The 20,704-nt window shown below is 49.6% G+C and overlaps 2 protein-coding genes across 4 annotated transcripts in view; both read left to right on the forward strand.

Annotated features, from left to right (window-relative positions):
* LOC140422076 (uncharacterized) overlaps window positions 1-20,704 on the forward strand; it is a 329,884-nt gene that overhangs the window by 14,303 nt on the left and 294,877 nt on the right. The gene's annotated exons all lie outside the window — the stretch shown is intronic.
* LOC140422073 (uncharacterized) lies at window positions 8,971-18,612 on the forward strand. Of its 3 annotated transcripts, none has more exons than XM_072507070.1 (3): window positions 8,971-10,371; window positions 10,727-12,969; window positions 15,288-18,612. In XM_072507070.1, exon 3 carries the CDS (start codon window positions 15,627-15,629, stop codon window positions 16,551-16,553), a length of 927 nt encoding a protein of 308 aa, XP_072363171.1. In that variant the 5' UTR covers window positions 8,971-10,371; window positions 10,727-12,969; window positions 15,288-15,626; the 3' UTR covers window positions 16,554-18,612. The 3 variants fall into 3 exon arrangements, with proteins under 3 accessions (XP_072363171.1, XP_072363173.1, XP_072363172.1); XM_072507072.1 differs by having other exon boundaries at window positions 8,971-9,964; XM_072507071.1 differs by lacking the exons at window positions 8,971-10,371; window positions 10,727-12,969 and adding an exon at window positions 13,774-14,763.

Genomic DNA, 20,704 nt, shown 5'->3' on the forward strand with positions numbered 1-20,704 from the left:
CTTATTATACACTATCCAAGCAGTCAGGGTAACTCTCCCGATTACAATGTGCATGTCAATTTCCTTTGTGCCGATCCCTCCATCTCCCGTCCCTCCCCTCCCCTCCGCCCCTTTTACTCGTCGTTTCTGGGTTCTTTCCTGGGCCCTTCACTGTACAATGGGAGTTATCTGTTATTTACAAGTGGACGGTGTCCTCCCCCCCCCCCCCCCATTGATGGGCCTCCCCCTTCCATCCCGCGCACTCCCCGTCCTGTTTTAAACCTTCCCTTGGGGGTTCCTCTTCTTGTGTTTTTGTTCTCGGCTCTCTGGTCTCTGTGTCAGTTGGTTTCTGGCCTCTCCCTCCTTTTCCCAATAGCCCCTCCCCACATCCCTTTCCTGCCTGCTCCCTGTGATCCCGTTGGCTCCCGTACGCCCATCTCCCTCCCCAGTGTTCCATTGGCCGCTGGCTTTAAACAGGTCCTGGAACAAATTGGTGAATGGCCTCTACACTTTGTGGGAACCATCCTCTGACCCTCGGACGGTGAACTTGATCTTCTCCAGGTGGAGAAATTCCGATAGGTCTGCCAGCCAGTCTGCAGCTGTGGGTGGTGCTGCTAATCGCCAGCCGAACAGGATTCTCCAGCGGCCGATTAGAGAAGCAAAGGCAAGGGCGTCCACCCTCTTCCCCATGAGTAGTTCTGTCTGGTCCGATACCCCGAAGACTGCCATTTGTGGGCACGGCTCCACCCTCATAACCATGGACATTGCATCTAAATAGGCTGTCCAGAATTCGACAAGTCTGGGACATACCCAGAACATGTGGGCATGGTTTGCCGGGCCCCGCTGGCACCATTCACATTTGTCCTCCATCTCCGAGAAGAACCTGCTCATTTGGGTTCTTGTCAGGTGCGCTCTGTGCACAACATTCAGCTGCATGAAGCTTAGCCTTGCGTAGGAGAAGGTGGAGTTGGTCCCGTTCAGTGCTTCGCTCCAGAGTCCCCACCCTATTTCCGTCCCTCGCTCTTCCTCCCATTTTTCCTGGGTTTCATCAAGTAAGGAGCGCATCCTTATTAAGAGTTGTCCGGTCAGGTCCCCACAGTTTCCCTTCCCCAGACTGTCTGCGTCCAGTAACTCCTCTTGCATTGTGCTTCTCAGGGTTTCTGTGTATGCCGGTGCCTCCTTGCAGAGAAAGTTTTTGACCTGGAGCTCATCCCTGTTTGGTAGGTCCAGTCTCTCCGTCAGCTCCTCTAAGGTCGCTAGTCTATTTCCCGTGTAAAAGTCCCTAACCATCAGTGTTCCCCCGTCCTGTCTCTACCTCTTGAAGGTGGTGTCGAGAATGGCTGGTGCAAACCTATGGTTGCCGCAGATGGGGGCCATGATGGACACATCGGTCTCGGAGGTGTACAGTCCCCGGTAGAAGGCCTCGAATGCTTGGTTGACCTTTTTTGGTTGGGATACGGGACGACTATGATTGGGCGGCACGGTAGCACAGTGGTCAGCATTTTTGCATCGCCAGGGTCCCAGGTTCGATTCCCGGCTTGAGTCACTGTTTGTGTGGAGTCTACACGTTCTCCCCATGTCTGCGCGGGTTCCCTCCGGGAGCTCCGGTTTCCTCCCACAAGTCCCGAAAGGCATACTGTTAGGTAATTTGGACATTCTGAATTTTCCCTTAGTGTAACCGAACAGGCGCCGGAGTGTGGCGACTGGGGGATTTTCACAATAACTTCATTGCAGTGTTAATGTAAGCCTACATGTGCCAATAATAAAGATAATTATTATACCAGTCTGCCTCTGTTACCCTTTACCTGGGCTATTTCCCTCGTGGCTGCCTTCTTTCTCAGCTGGTGAGCCAGCAGGCGGCTAGCCCTCTCCGTGCTCATAAAAGGTCCCCCGTGCCTGGCGGAGTTGGTGCACTGCCTTCCTGGTGGACAGCAGGTCAAAGTTCTTTTGCAGCTTCTTCCTCTCCAGCAGAAGCTCTATAGTCAGGGCCTCGGAGTATCGTCTGTCAACCTCCAGAATGGAGTTGATCAGTTGGTGCATAACCACTCTCTCTTCCCTACGAGCCTTTTGGCAATTATTTATCCCCTAATCACAGCCTTCAGTGCCTCCCAGAACGTGGAAGGTGAGACTTCCCCGTTCTGGTTGTTAGTGATGTACTTGCCGATGGTTTCTGGCAGAAGGCCTTGTTGGCCAAGAGGGTCGTGTCCAATCTCCATGTGGGGCATTGGGCTTGGCCCGTCTCCAACCTCACATCCATGTAATGTGGAGCGTGGTCTGAGATTACAATCATGGATTATTCCGCTCTGACTATTTCTGGAAGCACCGATTTCCCCACAACAAAGAAGCTGTGTGAGTGTAGACCTTGTGTACTGGTGAGAAGAACGAGAATTCCTTCTCATCCGGGTGTAAGAATCACCAAAGATCCACTGCCCCGTCTGCTCCATGAACTGCCAGGGATCCACTGCCCCGTCTGCTCCATGAACCACCAGGGATCCACTGCCCCCATCTGCCCCATGAACCGCCAGGGATCCACTGCCCCTCATCTGCTCCATGAACGTTCCCAGTTCCCTCGCCATGCCTGTCATTTTCCCTGTTCTGGGATTGATCTGTCAGTCAATGGATCCTGTAAACAGTTGTGAAGTTCCCCCTCCCATGATGAGACCGTATCCCCCCCCCCTTCCATCTGCCCCCCACCCGACCGTATCCCCCTCTTCTATCGCCCCCCCACCCCACCATATCCCCCCCTTCTATCTGCCCCCCCCCCCTCCCAGACGCTCTCTTCCCAGTGGGAGATGTGCCACGGTCCCGCTCTCTCCCGTACTTCCTGGCACTAGCTATCCCGCTGGTGTGTGGCCCCCTGACCCAGGATCGATCTGACCCCGTCCTACACCTGCTCTGCTCGTGTCCCTGCTGTCTCCTCCTCACCGTCTCCTGCGCTCTGCTGCCCTTGCCCCCTCCCTCCTATGAGCTGGCTCCCCTGTTCATTGCGAGGTGACGCAGTCGGAGCGACCTGTGAGCCCTGTCGATCTCTGGCGGTTTGGGAAGCTGTCCCTCCCAACCAGATTGCCCAGCATTTGGGCCACGTAGTCGATTGGGTCCCTGCCCTCGATCCCCTCTGGCAGGTCCACTATCCGACTGTTCTGCCTCCTTGACTGATTCTACTGGTCCACAACCTTTTCCAGCTCTCGAACTGTGCTCCCCGGGCTTCCAGTTTCCTCCACATGCCATTGAGCATCTTCTGCATGGCGGCTAGCACCTCCGCCAGCTTGACCGTCACGCTTAACTCAGCCTTAATGTCATCCTTCATTGCGTTTAGTTCCTTGGTTCGGAACATCCTCCATCCATCGCCTGGTCGGGGGGAGTCGGGGGAGGGGCTTGTTTACTGGGTCGCCGGTCTCCCTCTCTCGGGAAGACTGGAGACCCCTCGCCTCGTGGGGCCGCCGACCCGCTTGCTCGCCGCTCCTGTCCCTTGCCGCAGTTTCTGTGACCCTGCAGCCTTTCGAGCTGTTGCTTCCTGGCATTTTGTTGTCCGCACTATTGTTGAGGGTGAGGGGATGTTTAACTCTGATTTTGCGGCTACATTCGGCCGACACTGCCTATTTTTCTGTTGTATGGAGGAGAGCCACCTGATGTGCGACTGCTCAGCACATCCCCGTCACAAGTTCCCTCTCTTTTGAATGTTGACTTGAAACTGCGATCTTATGTTTTGGCGATAAGGCTGGAGGACATCCTTCCAACAATCGTGCGGGAGGACCAGACTGGGTTTATACGGGGAAGATTTTCCAGTAACAATGTTGGAAGGTTGCTGAATGTGATTCAGGCTTTTCAGAAATATGCTTTGGATGGGCTGGTGATCTCCTTCGATGCAGAGAAAGCTTTTGCTCGAGTTGAGTGGAATTATCTGGTGTATCCGCTGCGAGGCTTCGGGTTGGGTGAGGATTATATTGAGTGGATTCAATTGTTACATCACAGACCGGCAGCGGCGGTGCTCACCAATGGTTTGCGGGCATCGAATTTTCAGCTTCAGAGAGGGACTAGACAGGGCTGCCCTCTGACCCCCTTGTTGTTGGCCACTGAGCCATTGCCAGAGGCTATTAGAGCGGATCCTCTGATATCGGGACTGGGGGGTGGGGTGAGGCAGCACAAGATCACTCTGTGCGCAGAGGACGGGCTGCTGTTGGTGTTGAACCCAGTGTTTCAGTCCTGGACATTATTGGAGAAGTGGATAGATTTTTTGAAGTATTTTCATTCAGATTTTAACAATTACAACACATAACATTACAAAGTAAAACCAACAAAAAAACCCTAAACCCACCCCAACTCCCTAACCAACCTCTCCACCTCCTTCCCTCCCACCTAGCAGTTGATGGTAACCAGCGCCGTGAAATTATAGGATCCCAACAATGCAGAAGGAGGCCATTCAGCCCATCAAGTCTGCACCGGCTCTTTGAAAGAGCACCCTACATAACCCGTGTCTCCACCCTATCCCTGTAACCCATTAACCCCACCTACCCTTTAATGGAAGCATACAAAGCCTCCGTCTCCCTGCTCCAACCCCACGCCTACTCTGCATTCGCCGCCCAAGAATAGTATAACAGGTTCAGCAGGGCCAAGCCGCCTGACTGTCGCCCTCTCTGAATCACCGTCTTCCGAATCCTTGCCACCTTATCTGCCCACACAAACGATTAAACCAACCTATCCACCTCCATAAAGACCAATTTTGGCAAAAAGACCATTAGGCACTGAGATAAAAATAAAATCCACAGCAAAATGTTCATCTTAACCAGCTGTACCCGATTGTGGATAGATTTAGTGCCTTCTCTGGTTATAAGAGGACTTTTACTGAGTCAGAGGCCATGCTGGTGAGAGGAGGGGGGGGCGGGTGTTGAAGGGTAAGCCTCTCCTCTTGCTAAGTTCCCAATCAGATGCTCCCCCCTTGGGATTTAAATATCTGGGAATGTCAATGACCCCCTCTTTCAGGCAACTTTTTGGGGCCAACTTTCCACAGCTGATGGTGACTATTAGGTGGGACCTTGTCCGGTGGTCGGCTCTTCCGATTTCATGGTGAGGGAGGATCGTCTTCATTAAAATGAATGTGTTGCCCAGACTGTTGTACCCTCTGCAGATGCTGCCTGTACTGCTGTCAACCAGAGTCGTTAAGGAAATTAATGTAATGATTAGTACAGTTATCTGGACCAAACTTTGCCTCAAGTTTGTTCAGCTCCAATCACCAGGATCTAAGGGAGGGTTGGGTCGCTGAAATATCGGGCTATATCAATTGGCCTCTCATCTAAGGTTCATAAGGGATTGGGTGAGGATGGACCCAACATCCCTCTGGCTCGATATAGAAGCAGGCCAGTCACTTCTCCCTCTATCCAAAACTGGCATAGGCCGATTACAGAATGCACCCCCATGGAATTTTTAATGTCTGTAGTTCATTCAAAGTCTGATACATTTGGTAAATTATACGGCCCTATATATCTCAGATATATAGGTTCCGATTTGACTGACTTGCTCCTCCAGAGATTTCCATCAGTGAATTAAATTCAACTTAGCTCGGGAGTAGGGCACAGTGAGGCACAATGGTTAGCACTGCTGCCACACAGAGCCAGGGACCCAGGTTTGATTCCTTGAGTGGCTATCTGTGTGGAGTTTGCACGTTCTCCGTGTCTGCTCCGGTTTCCTGCCACAGTCCAAAGATGTGCAGGTTCAGTGGATTCATCATGCTAAATTGCCCCTTCGTGTCCAAAGGTGTCAGGTTAGGTGGGTTGACCATGATCAATACACGAGGTTACGGGGATAGGGTGGGAAGTGTGCCTCAGTGGAGTGCTTTTTCGGAGGGTCAGTGCAGATTGAAGGAGAGAATGGCCTCCTTCTGCACTGCAGAGCTTCGATGTCATTATGTTATGTTATTCATTTGAATTCAACTATGCTGTTAGTCCACTTGTAATGTTTTGAGGGGTGCGTCCTGCATTATTATCCTTCCATTTTTATATAATCTTACCCTCTTTCTCCACTCACTATGTTAACCTGTTAACTGGTTGTTCAATGGATCAGGCATTTCATCTCGAGGCTCTGGTCACTCAAATATTCTGCTATGAATTAATTCTGCAATGTGTTGCTTGTATTTATGTTGGCCGTATCAGTTGTTCTGCTCTGTACCCGTTTTCCACATTTTTTTCTGTTATTCTGTTGCATTCGTTATTTAAAAATTGGTTAAAAACCATAACAAAATATTAAAAATATTAACTCATCCATGAACACATTCAGTGAATCCCAGACTCCACTGGTCCCGGTGGAAGAGAAATGCAGAAACTAACAACACTCTTGAAGGAAGAGATGACTGTAAGTATATACCGTAGCTACAGCACAATATTACACTACTGAAATAATAATAAATATACTTCATTATAGAACCATGAACAATATATCTAATATGTACCAAATAACAACACTGGACATATCTCTGTCCGATATTAATTTACTGACCCCTTAAATGTCAGCCATCTCCTGGGAAAGCAGCCCTTTAATTGTGAACTTCAAGAAATAGACCATTCTTTTAACCAAATAAATAAATGTGTCAAGCTGAGGAAGCAAAGGATGTCAATGTCTTTAAGAGAGAGAGAGACCTGGGCCAAGCTTTGCAGAGTCTGCACCCTCCCTGGATTCACTTCCTTTCCCTTCAGTTGCTGCAAGTCACCAATTGAAGGTCAGAATGCGAAAAGAAATGGAAAGGGGGAGAAAAGAAAGTGTTTTACTCACAGATGTTGGAGACAGGAGGACGTTTCAGTCTGTGTGAAGCCCAATCTCCTTTCACATAAAGCCCGCGCTGATTGGAGGACCAGCGTCCTTCCGGTCCTAACTCTATCCATTAGCCAACACCTCACAGGAAGGTCAGGGGCTGGGCTTTCCTCCACACGTGCGCAGCTTCCCCTCACCCTTGGACATGCGCAGTACCTTATCACCCGCCCGTGCGGCCGGGTTCCCCAGCGCGGGGGATTGTGGGAGCTACGGCCGACACTGTCCAAACTCCTGGGGTGAAAAGTGGAGGAGGCTTGGGCGGTTGTGTGCGAGCTTGGTGTCCGCCCCCGGGCCGATTCGAAAGGCAGGCCGCCTCTGGGAGCTTCCTGGATGGGGTGAAACAGCAACTCGGCGCCCATTGCTCCTGGTCCCCGAGGGAAGGGGAGAAGACCGCTTTCGGAGTACTGCAACCAGTCGTGTTTCAAGTCAGTGGTTGAGCTGCGGAGACGCTGCTTTGGACTGCGAGGTTTGCTGTCGGCGGTTTTGAGTTCGCCCAATGGAGGACGAAGGAATGGAGGAAGGATGGCAGCTGGATAGGCTGCTGGAAGCGGCGGGTCGGAACCGGGAGTGGATACCCGATGGGCGGCCCGCGGCCTGCAGCCCGGGGTGGGTTGCTGCCGTTCCTGGGGTCTCCGGGGGTTCGGCCCCCCTGGACGCCCTGTGGGCGGTTGGGACTGACTCTGGGACTTTCTTCCCCGTTGTCGACTGTTGCCAACATTGGAGCGACTCTGGCCGCTGCCATTGGAGGACTTTGAGGACATGTTGTTCCTTGTGAAATTTCGGCACGAGCGCCGGGGTCATGAAGTGGGACGTGCAAAATTAATGGACTCTTTTTATAGACTTTTCTATGTGTGCTGAGGGATTTGTTTTCTTGTTTTCTTTGCTTTCGTTTTATTTAGCAGCCTATGACATTCAACTCATTTCGGTTTCTCCGAAATGGTATTTAGTAATTGTGGTGGAACGCTAGTTGGTGCGAAACTGCTCTCCCGCCGAATGGTCCCGTGCCCTTGGGCGGGGTCCAGGAGGGGGGAACCCTCTCTCCTCCGCCGCGCCCGGGTCTGGCTCTCCGGAGGTCTGTGCTCTTAGCGAGGAGGGGCCTTTCCCCCGGGGTGTCGGCTGCAGGGCGGGGTGAACGGGGGTGGGTGAGCAGGGATTAGTGTTCGGTGATTGATTCTATCCTGTTAAATCTTTTCTGGGGTGAATTGAGGCCTGGTGCCTGGTGATTGGGTTTGATATGATACTGTTTAAATGAATCGAGGCCCTGTGGGTCATATTTGTACCGAAGCGGCCGTATTGTATCGGGGCCTTGCGCCTCGCGACTGCTTGCCTTATGTGTTTAGAGGTCGTCACCTTGAAATGTGCCTGTGTCCTGTGTTGTATTTTTGGATTTTGTTCCTTTTCTTTCTTTCTTTGTTTTCTGTTGGAGTGGTCGTATGGTTTTGAGGCCTTGTGCCTCGCGACTGCTTGTGTATGTGTTCAGGGGTCGTTGCCTCGATGTACTTGTGTTTTGTGGTTTTCTGTTCCTTCTTGCTTTTGGAATGGTCGTTGGGTTTCGAGGCCTTGTGCCTCACGACTGTTCGTGTTTTGTGACTGTTCGATTGTTACTTGAACTATGCGTAGGGCCTGTGCCTTGTGGCTGGTTGTGATAAGTGACTGGTTAATAGGTATTTGGAAACGTATTTCGCCCCTGTGCCCTGCAGCTGTTTTGTGTTCAGTGACTGTTTAATCGTCAATTTGACGTGTGTTTAATCGTCAATTTGAAGTGTAATGAGGCCTGGAGCCTTGTAAATTGGTTTCTGTAATAATTGTGACGACAATAAAAGAGTTACTCACAGATGTTGGAGACAGGAGGAAGTTTTACCTTCACTTCCGCTGTGACATCACAATGGAGCACTCCCTGAATCAGCCAATTAGAATTACTCTATTCCGAGGTGTTGTCACTGGGTTCCAGTGCGCGGTCGCGGGAGCCCCGCCCCCACCCGTTCAACTTCCTCCCTCCACACCTCGAGACCAGGTTTCCAGGCAACCGGCTGACGGCTGCGACCAGAGCTGGAGGCGGCTCGGTGATCTCTCCCCTGCCTGAGACTACGCATGTCTGAAGGAGAGTGGAAGCTGCGCGTGTGCAGGGGGTGCTCAAAGCCTGAGAGGCATTGACCAATGGGAAGAGTTGCACGACCGGAAGGAGTCTGGTCCTCCAGCCAATCAGAGCGCGGGGTTTGTGTGACTGAGCTTCACTCCGGCGGAAACTTCCTCCTGGGCCTTCATCAAACAAACCTCCAGACGCCGCTGGTTCTCCAGCATTCTGCACCTTTCATCAGCAGTGACGCAAATAATCCCCCCCCCCCCCCAGGAATGTGCTTTACACGTCTGGAGGAGGAAATACCAGGGGGCCGAGTAAACGGAAGAACTCAAACTCTTCCTGAAAATGTGCAGTGAATGAAGTACCTCTGAGGACAAGAAAATAAGGGCCAACAAGGGAATGGGGATCGAATGTCCTTCCCACATTTTAGACCCACCCGTGAAGACCTACATCCACCACCACCCACCCTTCAGCAATGGCGCCACTCGGTTCTGCCATGATTAACGCTCGGATAATAGAAGGAAGCACACGGCACATCAACTACAACAGATACGATAATACAATTCTCTGCAACACTCGAGGAGAAAAAGACATTCAAGCGGGACTTACAGAATAACAACTCCCTTCAACAGGATAAAAGATAACAAATTCAAACAACAACACCACGACAGGGAAAGAGTCCAGATTAGAGCCTGAGTTAGTCCGAGCTGCAAACCATCCCTCCAAATCTTCGCCCTTCATGGATTTAATGAAGGCCAAGGCAGTAGTCGGATTATCGAAAGTCTTGACGGAGTTGTCAAATAATTTTCAGGGTCACAGGATAAAGCAACATAGTTCCCTTCAAACTTCATCAAAGTCTCGATGCTTCGTTTGTGTTGCTGTTGAAAAATCCTGGAATAAGGAAATCCTAACTCCCTCATGGAGGCAGGTCCCACCTCGCCTTACCCATCTTCAGGACCTTCTGGTGATCTTTCAAGTTGTGGAAGTGAATGATTACAGGCACAAAGAACAAAGAAATGTACAGCACAGGAACAGGCCCTTCGGCTCTCCAAGCCCGTGCCGACCATGCTGCCCAACTAAACTACAATCTTCTACACTTCCTGGGTCCGTATCTCTCTATTCCCATCCTATTCATGTAGGATGAAAGCTATTCCTCGGCCTCAAAGACAGGATCCGATGCCCTTACTAATTTGAAACACCCAGGCTTCACATCCAGCTTGAGAAAACGTGGCAGCCGGTCCTTGAAGAACCTAACGGGAGCCTCACCCTCCACACCTTCTGGCAGGCCGACGACTCGGATGTTCTTTCTCTGACCTTCAGTTTTCCAAATCCTCCAGGACCACCCTCACGTCACTCGGCCGGTTTTCCAAGGATTTAATTCTTGCCTTCGCCGAGGAGGCAACTTGCTCAACATTCAGGATTCTCTCCTCGGGATCGTTGATCCTTTCCTTGATGTTTTGCAGCTAGGCCTCATGAGCTCACAGATATTGAGTCAGCACACTCAGCCTCTGGTCAGTAACACGGAGAATGTCGCTGACATAGATCGGCCAATTATTCCATAGAATAGATGAGCAGGCTCGATGGGCCAAATGGCCAACTGCAGATCCTATTTGTTACGGTCTCTGTGACCAGGACAGGAAGCAGTGAGCAGGGATATGTCAATCAGCCTGAATCAGCACCTTTAGGAGAATTGGGAGGGTGAATACTAGATACAGCAGAGTAAGAATGGAGGGAGAGTGTGTGGGACGGAGATTTACAGCATTTGGGGAATAAGTGAAAAAAGAATGTTCTCTAGAAACCAGAATTGTCTGTTCTGAATTTTTATCCAGTGCTGACAGTGATGTCTTTTGGAAATTGTTTTTCCAGGATATTAGAAGAGGAGGAATTACAGACAGAAATCTGAAACGTCATCTCTCAATCTGACTGAGTCTCTCAATTCCTTGGAACTGAATATCACCGGACTTTGAATCGAGAAGGAGAAATGTTTGTCTGTTCTTTCGGCTTCAAAGATTTCAACCATCAGTGTGACTGGAAAAGCACCGAGACACACACACCTGAGTGAGAGTGTTCCAGAGTATTGACTATGGAAAGAGCTTTAACCAGTTACACAGCCTGAAAAGACATTGCATCATTTACAGCGGGGAGAGACCCTACACGTGTTCTGTGTGTGGACGAGGCTTCAACTGATTGTCAAACCTGGAGAAACACAAAGAGACCTCAAACATGGAGAGACTGTGGGAAGGGATTCAGGGCTCCATCTCAGCTGGAAGCTCATCGACGCATTCACACTGGGGAGAGGCCATTCACTTGCTCTCAGTGTGAGAAGGGATTCACTCAGTTATCCAACCTGCGGATACACCAGTATGTTCACACCTGGGGAGAGGCCGTTCACCTGCTCTCAGTGTGAGAAGTGATTCACTGATTCATCGAACCTGCGCAGGCATCAGCGGGTTCACACTGGGGAGAGGCCGTTTACCTGCTCTCAGTGTGAGAAGGGATTCACTACTTCATCGAGCCTGCGGACACACCAGCGAGTTCACACTAGGGAGAGACCGTTCACCTGCTCTCAGTGTGAGAAGAAATTCACTTGGTTATCCACCCTGCGGAACCACCACCGAGTTCACACTGGGGCGAAGATGTTAACGTGCTCTTAGTGAGAGAAGGGATTCAGATATCCACCCTGCAGGAACACTAGCGAGTTCACACCTGGAAGAGGCCATTCACCTGCTCTGAGCAGGGGAGACATTCAATGAACCGTCCCAACTATGGATACACTAGCGAGTTAATTCTGGGGAGAGACCATTCATCTGCTCTCAATGTGGGGAGGGGTTTGTGATTCATCACACCTATTGTGACTCCAACAAGTTCACAATGAATTACAGATGTTGGCTTCGTTGTTATTGTTTCTGCTCTCACTTACATCCAGGACTGCATTTTGTTCATTCTGACATCTGGTGAATGGTGATGATTGGAAGGTTTCTTTCTGCTGGACTGGCCGGTCTAACACCTCTGCCTCCGGTGGGCTGACCATTTTTGAGGCTAGTTGCGATTACCTGATTCCAAGTTTTATGAGGAGCACCGAATGAAAAGGTGTTTGCACGTTGGAAGATACTTAGTTCCCAAAGCAGCCACGTTGCCATGAAGATGGGCTATGGCAGTTACAGGGTTCTTTTGTCTAATTTTTCTGGATGTTTCTCGCAGAAGGAAAATGTCATGGTATGAGGAGCAAGTTGACTGTGGTAGATTGGGAAATTACAATAAACGTATCACTGAAAGTGGCAACGCAGGTGGATAAGGAGCTAAGAAGGCATACGGCATGCTTGTCTTCATTGGTTGGGGCATTGAGTATAAAAATTGGCAAGTCATGCCCATCTCCGAGAGAACCCCGTCATGGTCCCTCTCAAGGCAAACTTTATTTTCTCAAGACTGAGAAACCCAGCCATGTCACCAAATCAGGTCTCCATACTCGGGGGTTTCGAGTCCCTCCACATTAAAATGATCCGTCTCCGGGCTATCAGGGAGGCAAAGGCCAAAACCTCGGCCTCTTTCGCTTCCTGAACTCCCGGATCGTCTGACACACCAAGGATCGCTATCTCTGGACTCGGCACCACCTGCGTGTTTAGGATCTTGGACATTGCCTTAGCGAATCCCTGAGAACCGGACATGCCCAGAACATATGGATATGGTTCGCTGGGCTTCCCGCACATCTATCCTTAACCCCAAAGAACTTGCTAATTCTTGCTGCCGTCATGTGTGCCTGATGGACCACCTTAAACTGAATTAAGCTAAGCCTGGCACATGATGAAGAGGAATTGACCCTATTAGGGCTTCCGCCCACAGGCCTGCATCCAGCTCCCGCCTAGCTTCTCCTCCCACTTGCCCTTAAGCTCCACCACTGGGGCTTCCTCCGCCTCCTGTAGTTCTTGGTAGATGTCCAACACCTTCCCCTCTCCTACCCAGGTGCCAGAGACCACCCTATCCTTTATCCTACGTGGGGGTAGCAACGGAAATGCCACCACCTGTTTTTTCAGAAAGGCGCGGACCTGAAGGTATCTGAAGGCATTTCCAGAGGGCAGATTAAATTCCTCCTCCAGCTCTGAACTAAAGAGGTTTGTGTGCACACAGATATTGACATGAAGGATTTTTTATATTCACAGACCCTGAAGCAGATTATTGCAAGTCGCACTGAGGTGATTTCAGGTGGTGCTATTCCCATGTGTTTGCTGTCCTTGTCCTTCATGACAGTCAAGGTTATGGGTTTAGAAGTTGATGTCGAAGGAGCTCTGTTGAGTTCATAAATCATAGAATTTACAGTGCAGAAGGAGGCCATTCAGCCCATCGAGTCTGCACCGGCCCTTGGAAAGAGCACCCCTCTTAAGACCACGCCTCCACCCTATCCCCTTAACCCAGTAACCCCACCAAACCTTTTTGGACACTAAGGGCGATTTATCTTGGCCAATCCACCTAAACTGCACATCTTTGGACTGTGGGAGGAAACCGGAGCACCCAGAGGAAATCCATGCAGACCTGGGGAGAATGTGCAGACTCTGCACAGACACTGACCCTAGCCAGGAATTCAACCTGGGACCCTGGAGCTGTGAAGCAACTGTGCTGTCCCAACCACTGTGCTACCGAGTTGCCCCACCACTGTGCTACCGTGAACTATCTTGCAGATGGTACACACACTGCCGCCATTGTGCTCTGGAGGTCAAGGGAGTCACTGTTTCAGGTGATGGATGGGCACTGAGCAAGCAGATGCTTTGTCCTGTGTAAAAAATGATGTGGAGATGCCGGCGTTGGACTGGGGGGGGGGGGGTGAGGAGGCATAGTAAGAAGTCTCCCAACACCAGGATAAAGTCAATAGGTTTATTTGAAATCACAAACATTCAGAGGACTGCTCCTTCATCAGGTCTCACTTCACCTGATGAAGGAGCAGTGCTCCAAAACCTTTTGATTTCAAATAAACCTGTTGGACTTTAACCTGGTGTTGTGAGACGTCTTACTGTATAAAACAGACTCCATAATTTGAATAAGACTGGCTGATAAATAATAATTGTTGTCGGAAAGGACTGTGACCGAGAAAATATAACCAATTCAGTCCACTTGAAAAAAGATCTGCTCTTCAAAGATATATTGGAAGAAATCCCATTTGATGTTTGTGGTTGAATTTATTGCCTCAGCAGCTCACTCAGGTACCGGACTGGCAAAGGCATTGATTGGACAATAGTGGAAACAATGATCTGAAATGTTCTGTGAGTGAAACATTTTCTCCTTAATCCAGAATGGACTATGTCAGAGTTAAAGGCAATACCAGGCTAAATTACATTGAATATACAGCACAGAAACAGGCCTTTCAGCCCAACCAATCTCTGCCAGTATTTCTACTTCACTTCATCCTCCTCCCATGCTTTCCCATCTGACTCTATCAGTGTGTCCGTCTGTTTATTTCTCCCTCATGTGTTCATCCAGCTTCCTCTTCAATGTATCGATGTTATTCACCTCCACCACTCACTCTGGTAGTGAGTTCCACATTCTCACTACTCTCTGGAAATAAGTTTCTCCTGAATTCAATTTTGCTCTTACCCCTACAAGTGTGACCCCCCCCCTTTCATCCCTGTGCAAGGAGTTTGGAGACTGGAGTCCGGATGGGCAATGGCGGCCATCGGACCCAGAATCCCCCGCGGTAACGGAACCACTATTCACCGAGCGGGTTGCCCGGACTGCGCATGTCCCTGGGAGCGATGGGAAGCTGCGCATGTGCAGAGAGAACCCAGCCTCTGACCTTTCTGCTGAGGTGTTGACCAATGGGAGCAGTTGGAGGACCGGAAGGACTCTGTCTCTGAGGAAAAGGAAGTGAATCCAGGGAGGGTGCAGACTCTGGAAAGGTTGGCCCAGGCCTCTCGGTGAGTGCACGGATTGTGCGACAATTGGAGGGGTGGTAAATAGTGAGAAGGATAGCCTTTGGTTACAGGAATAATAAGCTTTAATATTGACAAAAGTAACCCTGCAGCGTCCATCCAATTCAGTCAGAAAGTATTGATCATCTCTGCTTGAGAACCTTCATAGGCAGAAAGTTCCAGATCATGATCAATCACTACCTCCTGTATCTGAACCAACTGATACAATCCTATACATTAAACACAATTTTCGTCCTGTTACATATTTCCGTTAGGCTGGTAGTCTGCATGAAGATTTCCAGGGCTCTCTGTCCACGATTGTAAGCAGTGAGCATGGATCTGTCAATCAGCCTGAATCAGCACCTTCAGGAGAATTGGGAGCAGAGTGAGAATGGAGGGAGAGTGTGTGGGACGGAGATTTACAGCTTTTGGAGAATGAGAGAAAAGAATATTCCTTAGAAACTAGAAAAGTCTGTTCTGAATTCCGATCCTGTACTGACAATGATGTACTTTGTAAACTCCTTTTACAGGATATCAGAAGAGGAAGAATTACAGACAGAAATCTCAAACCAAACCTCACGTCCCGATTTGACAGATTCACTCAATTCACGGGGACTTGAATATCAGCCTTTGAATCGAGAAGGAAAAAGGTTTGTCTGTTCTTCCTGCTTCAGATGGTTTTAACCATCAGTGTGACTGGAAAATCACCGAGACACACACACCTGAATGAGTGTTCCAGAGCACTGACTGGAAAGAGCTTTAACCAGTTACACAAACTGAAAATAAACAGCACGGAGAGACCGTACATGAGTTCTGTGTGAGCCTTCAATTGACTGTCCAACCTGGAGAGACACAAGGACACCAGCACCATGGAGAAACCATGGAAATGTGGGGACTGTGGGAAGAGATTCAGATTCCCATCTATACTGGAAACTCATCAACGCATTCACACTGGGGAGAGGCCGTTCACCTGCTCTCAGTGTGGGAAGGGATTCATTACGTTATCCAACCTGAAGAAGCACCAGCCAGTCCATGTCGGGGAGAAGCCATTCACCTGCTCCACGTGTAGGAAGGGGTTCAGTACTTCATCCGAACTGCATACACACCAACATGTTCACACTGAGGAGAGACCATTCACCCACAGTGAATGTGGGAAGGGATTTACTCAGGTATCCAATCTGCTGGGCCACACTGTCACTCACAGCAATGAGAGACCCTTTAAATGCTCTGACTGTGGGAGCAGCTTCAAAAGGTCTCACAAACTGATGAACCATCAGTGCATTCACACCAGGGAGAGACCGTTCAGCTGCTCTCACTGCACAAAGAGGTTTCGAAACTCATCCCATCTGCTGATACACCAGATCCTGCACACCGGAGAGAGGCCGTTCACCTTCTCTCAGTGTAGAAAGGGATTCACTCAAATAAGCAACCTGCGGAGACACGAGCGAATTCACACTGGGAAGAGGCCGTTCACCTGCTCTGATTGTGGGAAGGGATTCACTCGGTTATCCCACCTACAGACACACCAGCAAATTCACACTGGGGAGAGGCCGTTCACCTGCTCTGACTGTGGGACAGGATTCACCCGGTTATCCCACCTGCAGGCACACCAGCGAATTCACACTGGGGAGAGGCCGTTCACCTGCTCTGACTGTGGGAAGAGATTCACTCAGTTACCCAATCTGCAAGCACACCAGCGAGTTCACACTGGGGAGAGGCCATTCATCTGCACAGTGTGTGGGAAGGGATTCACTTGGTCAACACTTCTGCTGAGACACCAGCGAGTTCACAAGTGATGACAGGGGTTGGATTCTGCTGTTATTGCTGCTGTTAATCACATCCAGGACTGAACCATGTTCATTCTGACACTTGGTGAAGGGGGAGGGTCGGAGAGTTTCTTTCTGCTGGACCGGCCGGTCTCACGACTTTGCCTCCAGTGGGCTGATGCTCTTTGAGCCTGGGAGAGCACATTTCCACTGAAATGATCCAAGAAAGCTGATGTAGGACATTTATTTTATCCTGAATAGTAAATAGTTTTTTTCCCCCATTACAGGTAGATCTAAAATAAATACAGAAAGAACTGGAAAAACGCAGGAGGTCTGGCAGCATCTGTGAGAGAGAAACAGGTAATATTCCACGTCCAATGTAACTCTACCTCAGAACTAAAGAGAGGGAGAAATGTGATGGGTTTGATGCTGGTGAGAAAGGGGGGAGGATGAGACAGAACAAAAGAGAAAATAAGGGATTGGTGAGATGAAATGACAAAAATGTCCTGGAACGACACCAGTGGAGGCCATGAGTTAATTGGCCGAACACAAGGTGACTTCTGCTTGGAAGCTTGGATTCCTGGCCCTTTCTGCCCGGTTAATGGGCACTTTGTTTGTAAAAAGTGCAGAATAAGTGGAGGGAGTTGGTTTCTCCTACAAAGTGGAATATCAGCAGGTTACAACACCTGGCAGAAGTCGAGTATAGCCTTGGCTTGAGATGCAGGATCTGTGTGGTGCAGCAACTGAGAGTATGGCGGAGTTGGAGGGTGTTTCGGCAGCATCGGAAAGAGATGCAAGAGGATTGAGGAAACAGTAGCCCCTCTTTGTGGGACATTGGAGCGGGTGGTGGAACGCCTGCAGTCACAAGGTGCAATGATCCAAGAGGTGGAAAGGACGGTGTTGGATCCCAGTGATCAGATCGTGTTGATGGTGATGCTGGGAGAGGCCTGCAAGGGGCTTAGGGCGAAGGTGGACGACCAGGAGAATCAGTCCAGGCGACAGAATCCACAAATTGTAGGTCTGAGGAAGGAGTGGAGGGAACGAGTGCCACGGGTAATGTATTGAAAATGTTTACGAAGCTGGTTGAGGAGGGGTTCTTTGATAAGGTCCCGGAGGTGGATCGGGCCCCCCGATCATTACAACGGAGACCGAGAGCTGGGGAGCCGCCTTGGGCAGTGATCGGCCTGATGCACAAGTTCCAGGAGGAGAGGATTCTGAGGTGGGTGAAGTCGACGTGAGACTGTAGCTGGGAGGGGAATCTGATCCGGATCTACCAGGACACTGGGGCCAACCTGGCCAAATGGCAGGCGGGTTGTAACAGGGCCCAGGCGGTGCTCTTTCGACCAAGGTCTGGTTCGGGGTGTTGTATCCGGACAAACTCTGGGTGACTTTCACAAGGTCAAAGGACAGACGAAGCGGATGACTTGGTCAAGGAGCATGGGTTGGGGGAGGAGTGACGGTGGGATCTGTTCTGTCTCGACGTGTCTCTACAAGTTTTGTAAATGTTACGTTTTTTGCATGTTATGACTCGAGCTCGTATGGGTGGGTTCTTCCCTGAGGTGTGGTACAGGAGGGGGCCTGTCAATCATGCTCACATGTTTTGGGTGTGCCCGAAGTTGGGGGATTCTGGCCATTGATTTCCGAGACCCTGCCGGAAGTGTGGGGGTGACGATGACGCCGTGCTCTTTGGTGGGGCTTTCTGGTGTTTCGGATCAGCCAGAGCTGCTGGAGGGGAAGCGGGTCTTCACCACTCTGATTGCCCTGCGGAAAATCTCACTGGGTTGGAGGTCGGTTGCCCCACCGAAGGTATCGGCATGGTTGAGGGATTTGGAGAAGACTACGTTCTCCGAGGGTGAAGAGGGTTCTACGTAAGACGGAGGGTCTTTCTGTCTCTATTTGAGGATCTGTTTGTTGCCGTGGGGGGGGGGGGGGGGGGGGGGGGGGGGTCAGTTGGGAAAGGGATGTTGGGGTAGTTTAGGGAGGAAAAGGGGGAAAATGACAAACTGTTTGAAAGCCAATGGTATTTGATTGTTGTTTATTTGTATAATTGATTGTGGTTGGAATAAAATACATATATTAAAAACGCAAACTAAAAGTCTAATGATCTTGTCTATTATTGGTAGAAAAAACCCATCTGGTTTACTAATGCCCGTCAGGGAAAGAAATCTGCCTCCTTACCTGGTCTGGACTACATGTGACTCCAGATCCACAGCAATGTGGTTGACTCTGAAATGGCCCAGCACAAAGCTGTAAGAATCTGCAAGGATGTTTATTCCATAGAATGGAATTCTACAGTACAGAAGGGGACCATTCGGCCCATTGAGTCTGCACGGACCCTACCAAGAGCAGCTACCTGTCTATTCCCCCGCCATATCCCCATAATCCCACTTAACCTGTATACCTTTGGACTGTGGGAGGACTCCAGAGCGATGGAGGAAACCCATGGAAACACTGGGAGAATGTGCAAACTCCACACAGCCAGTCACCCAAGGCTGGAATTGAATCCGGGTCGCTGGCACTGCGAGGCAGGAGTGATATTATGAATAAAACCGGACTATTTGCATGCCAGACATCAAAAGCAGCAATCAACAGACAGAGCTAAACAATCCAACAACCAATGGATCAGATCTGAGCTCTGCAGTCCTGCAAGTATCTTTGAGCCACACAAATGCCAGGCAATGACCACCTCCCTCATGAGAGAATCTAACCACCTCCCCATGACATTCAATGGCATTACCATTGCTAAATACCCCACTATCAACATCTTGGGGGTTACCATTGACCAGAAACTGAACTGGACTAGCCATAAAATACTGTGGCTACAAGAGTGGGTCAGAGGCTGGGAATCCTGCTGTGAGTCACTCACCTCCTCATTCCTGAAAGCCTGCCCATTATCTCGAGTTCAGGAGTGTGATGGATCACTCTCCAGTTACCTGGCTGAGTGCATCTCCAAAATTAAATAAGGTCGGCACCTTCCAAGACAATGCAGCTTGTTTCACTGGCACCCAGCCAACAAACATTCACTCCCTCCACTACCAAGGCACAGTAGCAGCAGTGTGTGTACCATCGACAAGATGCACAGCAGGAACTCACCGAGGTTCCTCAGGCAGTACCTCCCAAACCCATGACTATAATACAGGACAGCAGACACACGGGAACAACACCACCTGGATGTTCCTCTCCAAGCCACACACCATCCTGATCTGTAAATATATTGCTGTTCCTTCAGTCACTAATAGCACAGTGAATGTACCAACACCACATGGACTGCAGTGGTTCAAGAAGGCAGCTCACTACGACCTTCTCTAAGGCAACTAGATGGTCAATAAATGCTGGGTCTAGCCAGCAACTCCCACATCCCATGAACATGTGTATATATTTTTATTTAAAAATTCGATTGGGCCAATAATGGACTTGGGAGAAATAATACTGGGAGAAATTCCATTGTGCTTCCCAAGTGATTTCAACTCACTCGATAAAGCCTTATTTAATCCTTCCTGCCAAAGTGGACAATTCACATTTTTTCACGTTATCCTTCATCTGTCAAGTTTTGTCCATTCACTTAACGTCCTTTGCAGACTCCTTATGTCCACTTCACAAATTACTTTCCGAACTATCTTTGTGTCATCAGAAAGGTTAGCCGCCATACATTCAATCCCATCACCCAACTCATTAATATAGATTGTAAATAGTTGAGGGCCCAGCACTGATCCTTGTGACATGCCACTTGTCACATCTTACCAACCCAAACATGACCATTTATACCCACTCTCTGCTTCCTGTGAGCTAACCAATCCTCTATCCCTGCTGATATGTTGCCCCCACACCATGAGTTCCTATTTTGTGCAATAACCTTTGATGTGGTCTCTTGGAAAATACCTTCTGGAAATCTAGATAAACCACATCTCCAGGTTTCCCTTTATTGACATTCCTTGTTACTTCTTCAAAGAGCCTGGATAAATTAGCTCATCCCTGAATCTCATTTTTAAACATTGTGTGTCAAAAGAAAAGGTCTCCTCCACCCCTCTGGCTCCTTTGCTAATTACCTTAGAGGGGCTCACTCGCTGTTGAAGAGCCTGCCAACCCCTCTCACCACTTTCCCAAAAGTGAATGAATTTAATCAGAAAAACACCAAAAAAAACAACAAATATTTTTAATGAAACACGTTTATTAATGAAACA

Source organism: Scyliorhinus torazame, chromosome 5 (genome assembly GCF_047496885.1).
Source record: "Scyliorhinus torazame isolate Kashiwa2021f chromosome 5, sScyTor2.1, whole genome shotgun sequence".
Lineage (NCBI taxonomy): Eukaryota > Metazoa > Chordata > Chondrichthyes > Carcharhiniformes > Scyliorhinidae > Scyliorhinus > Scyliorhinus torazame.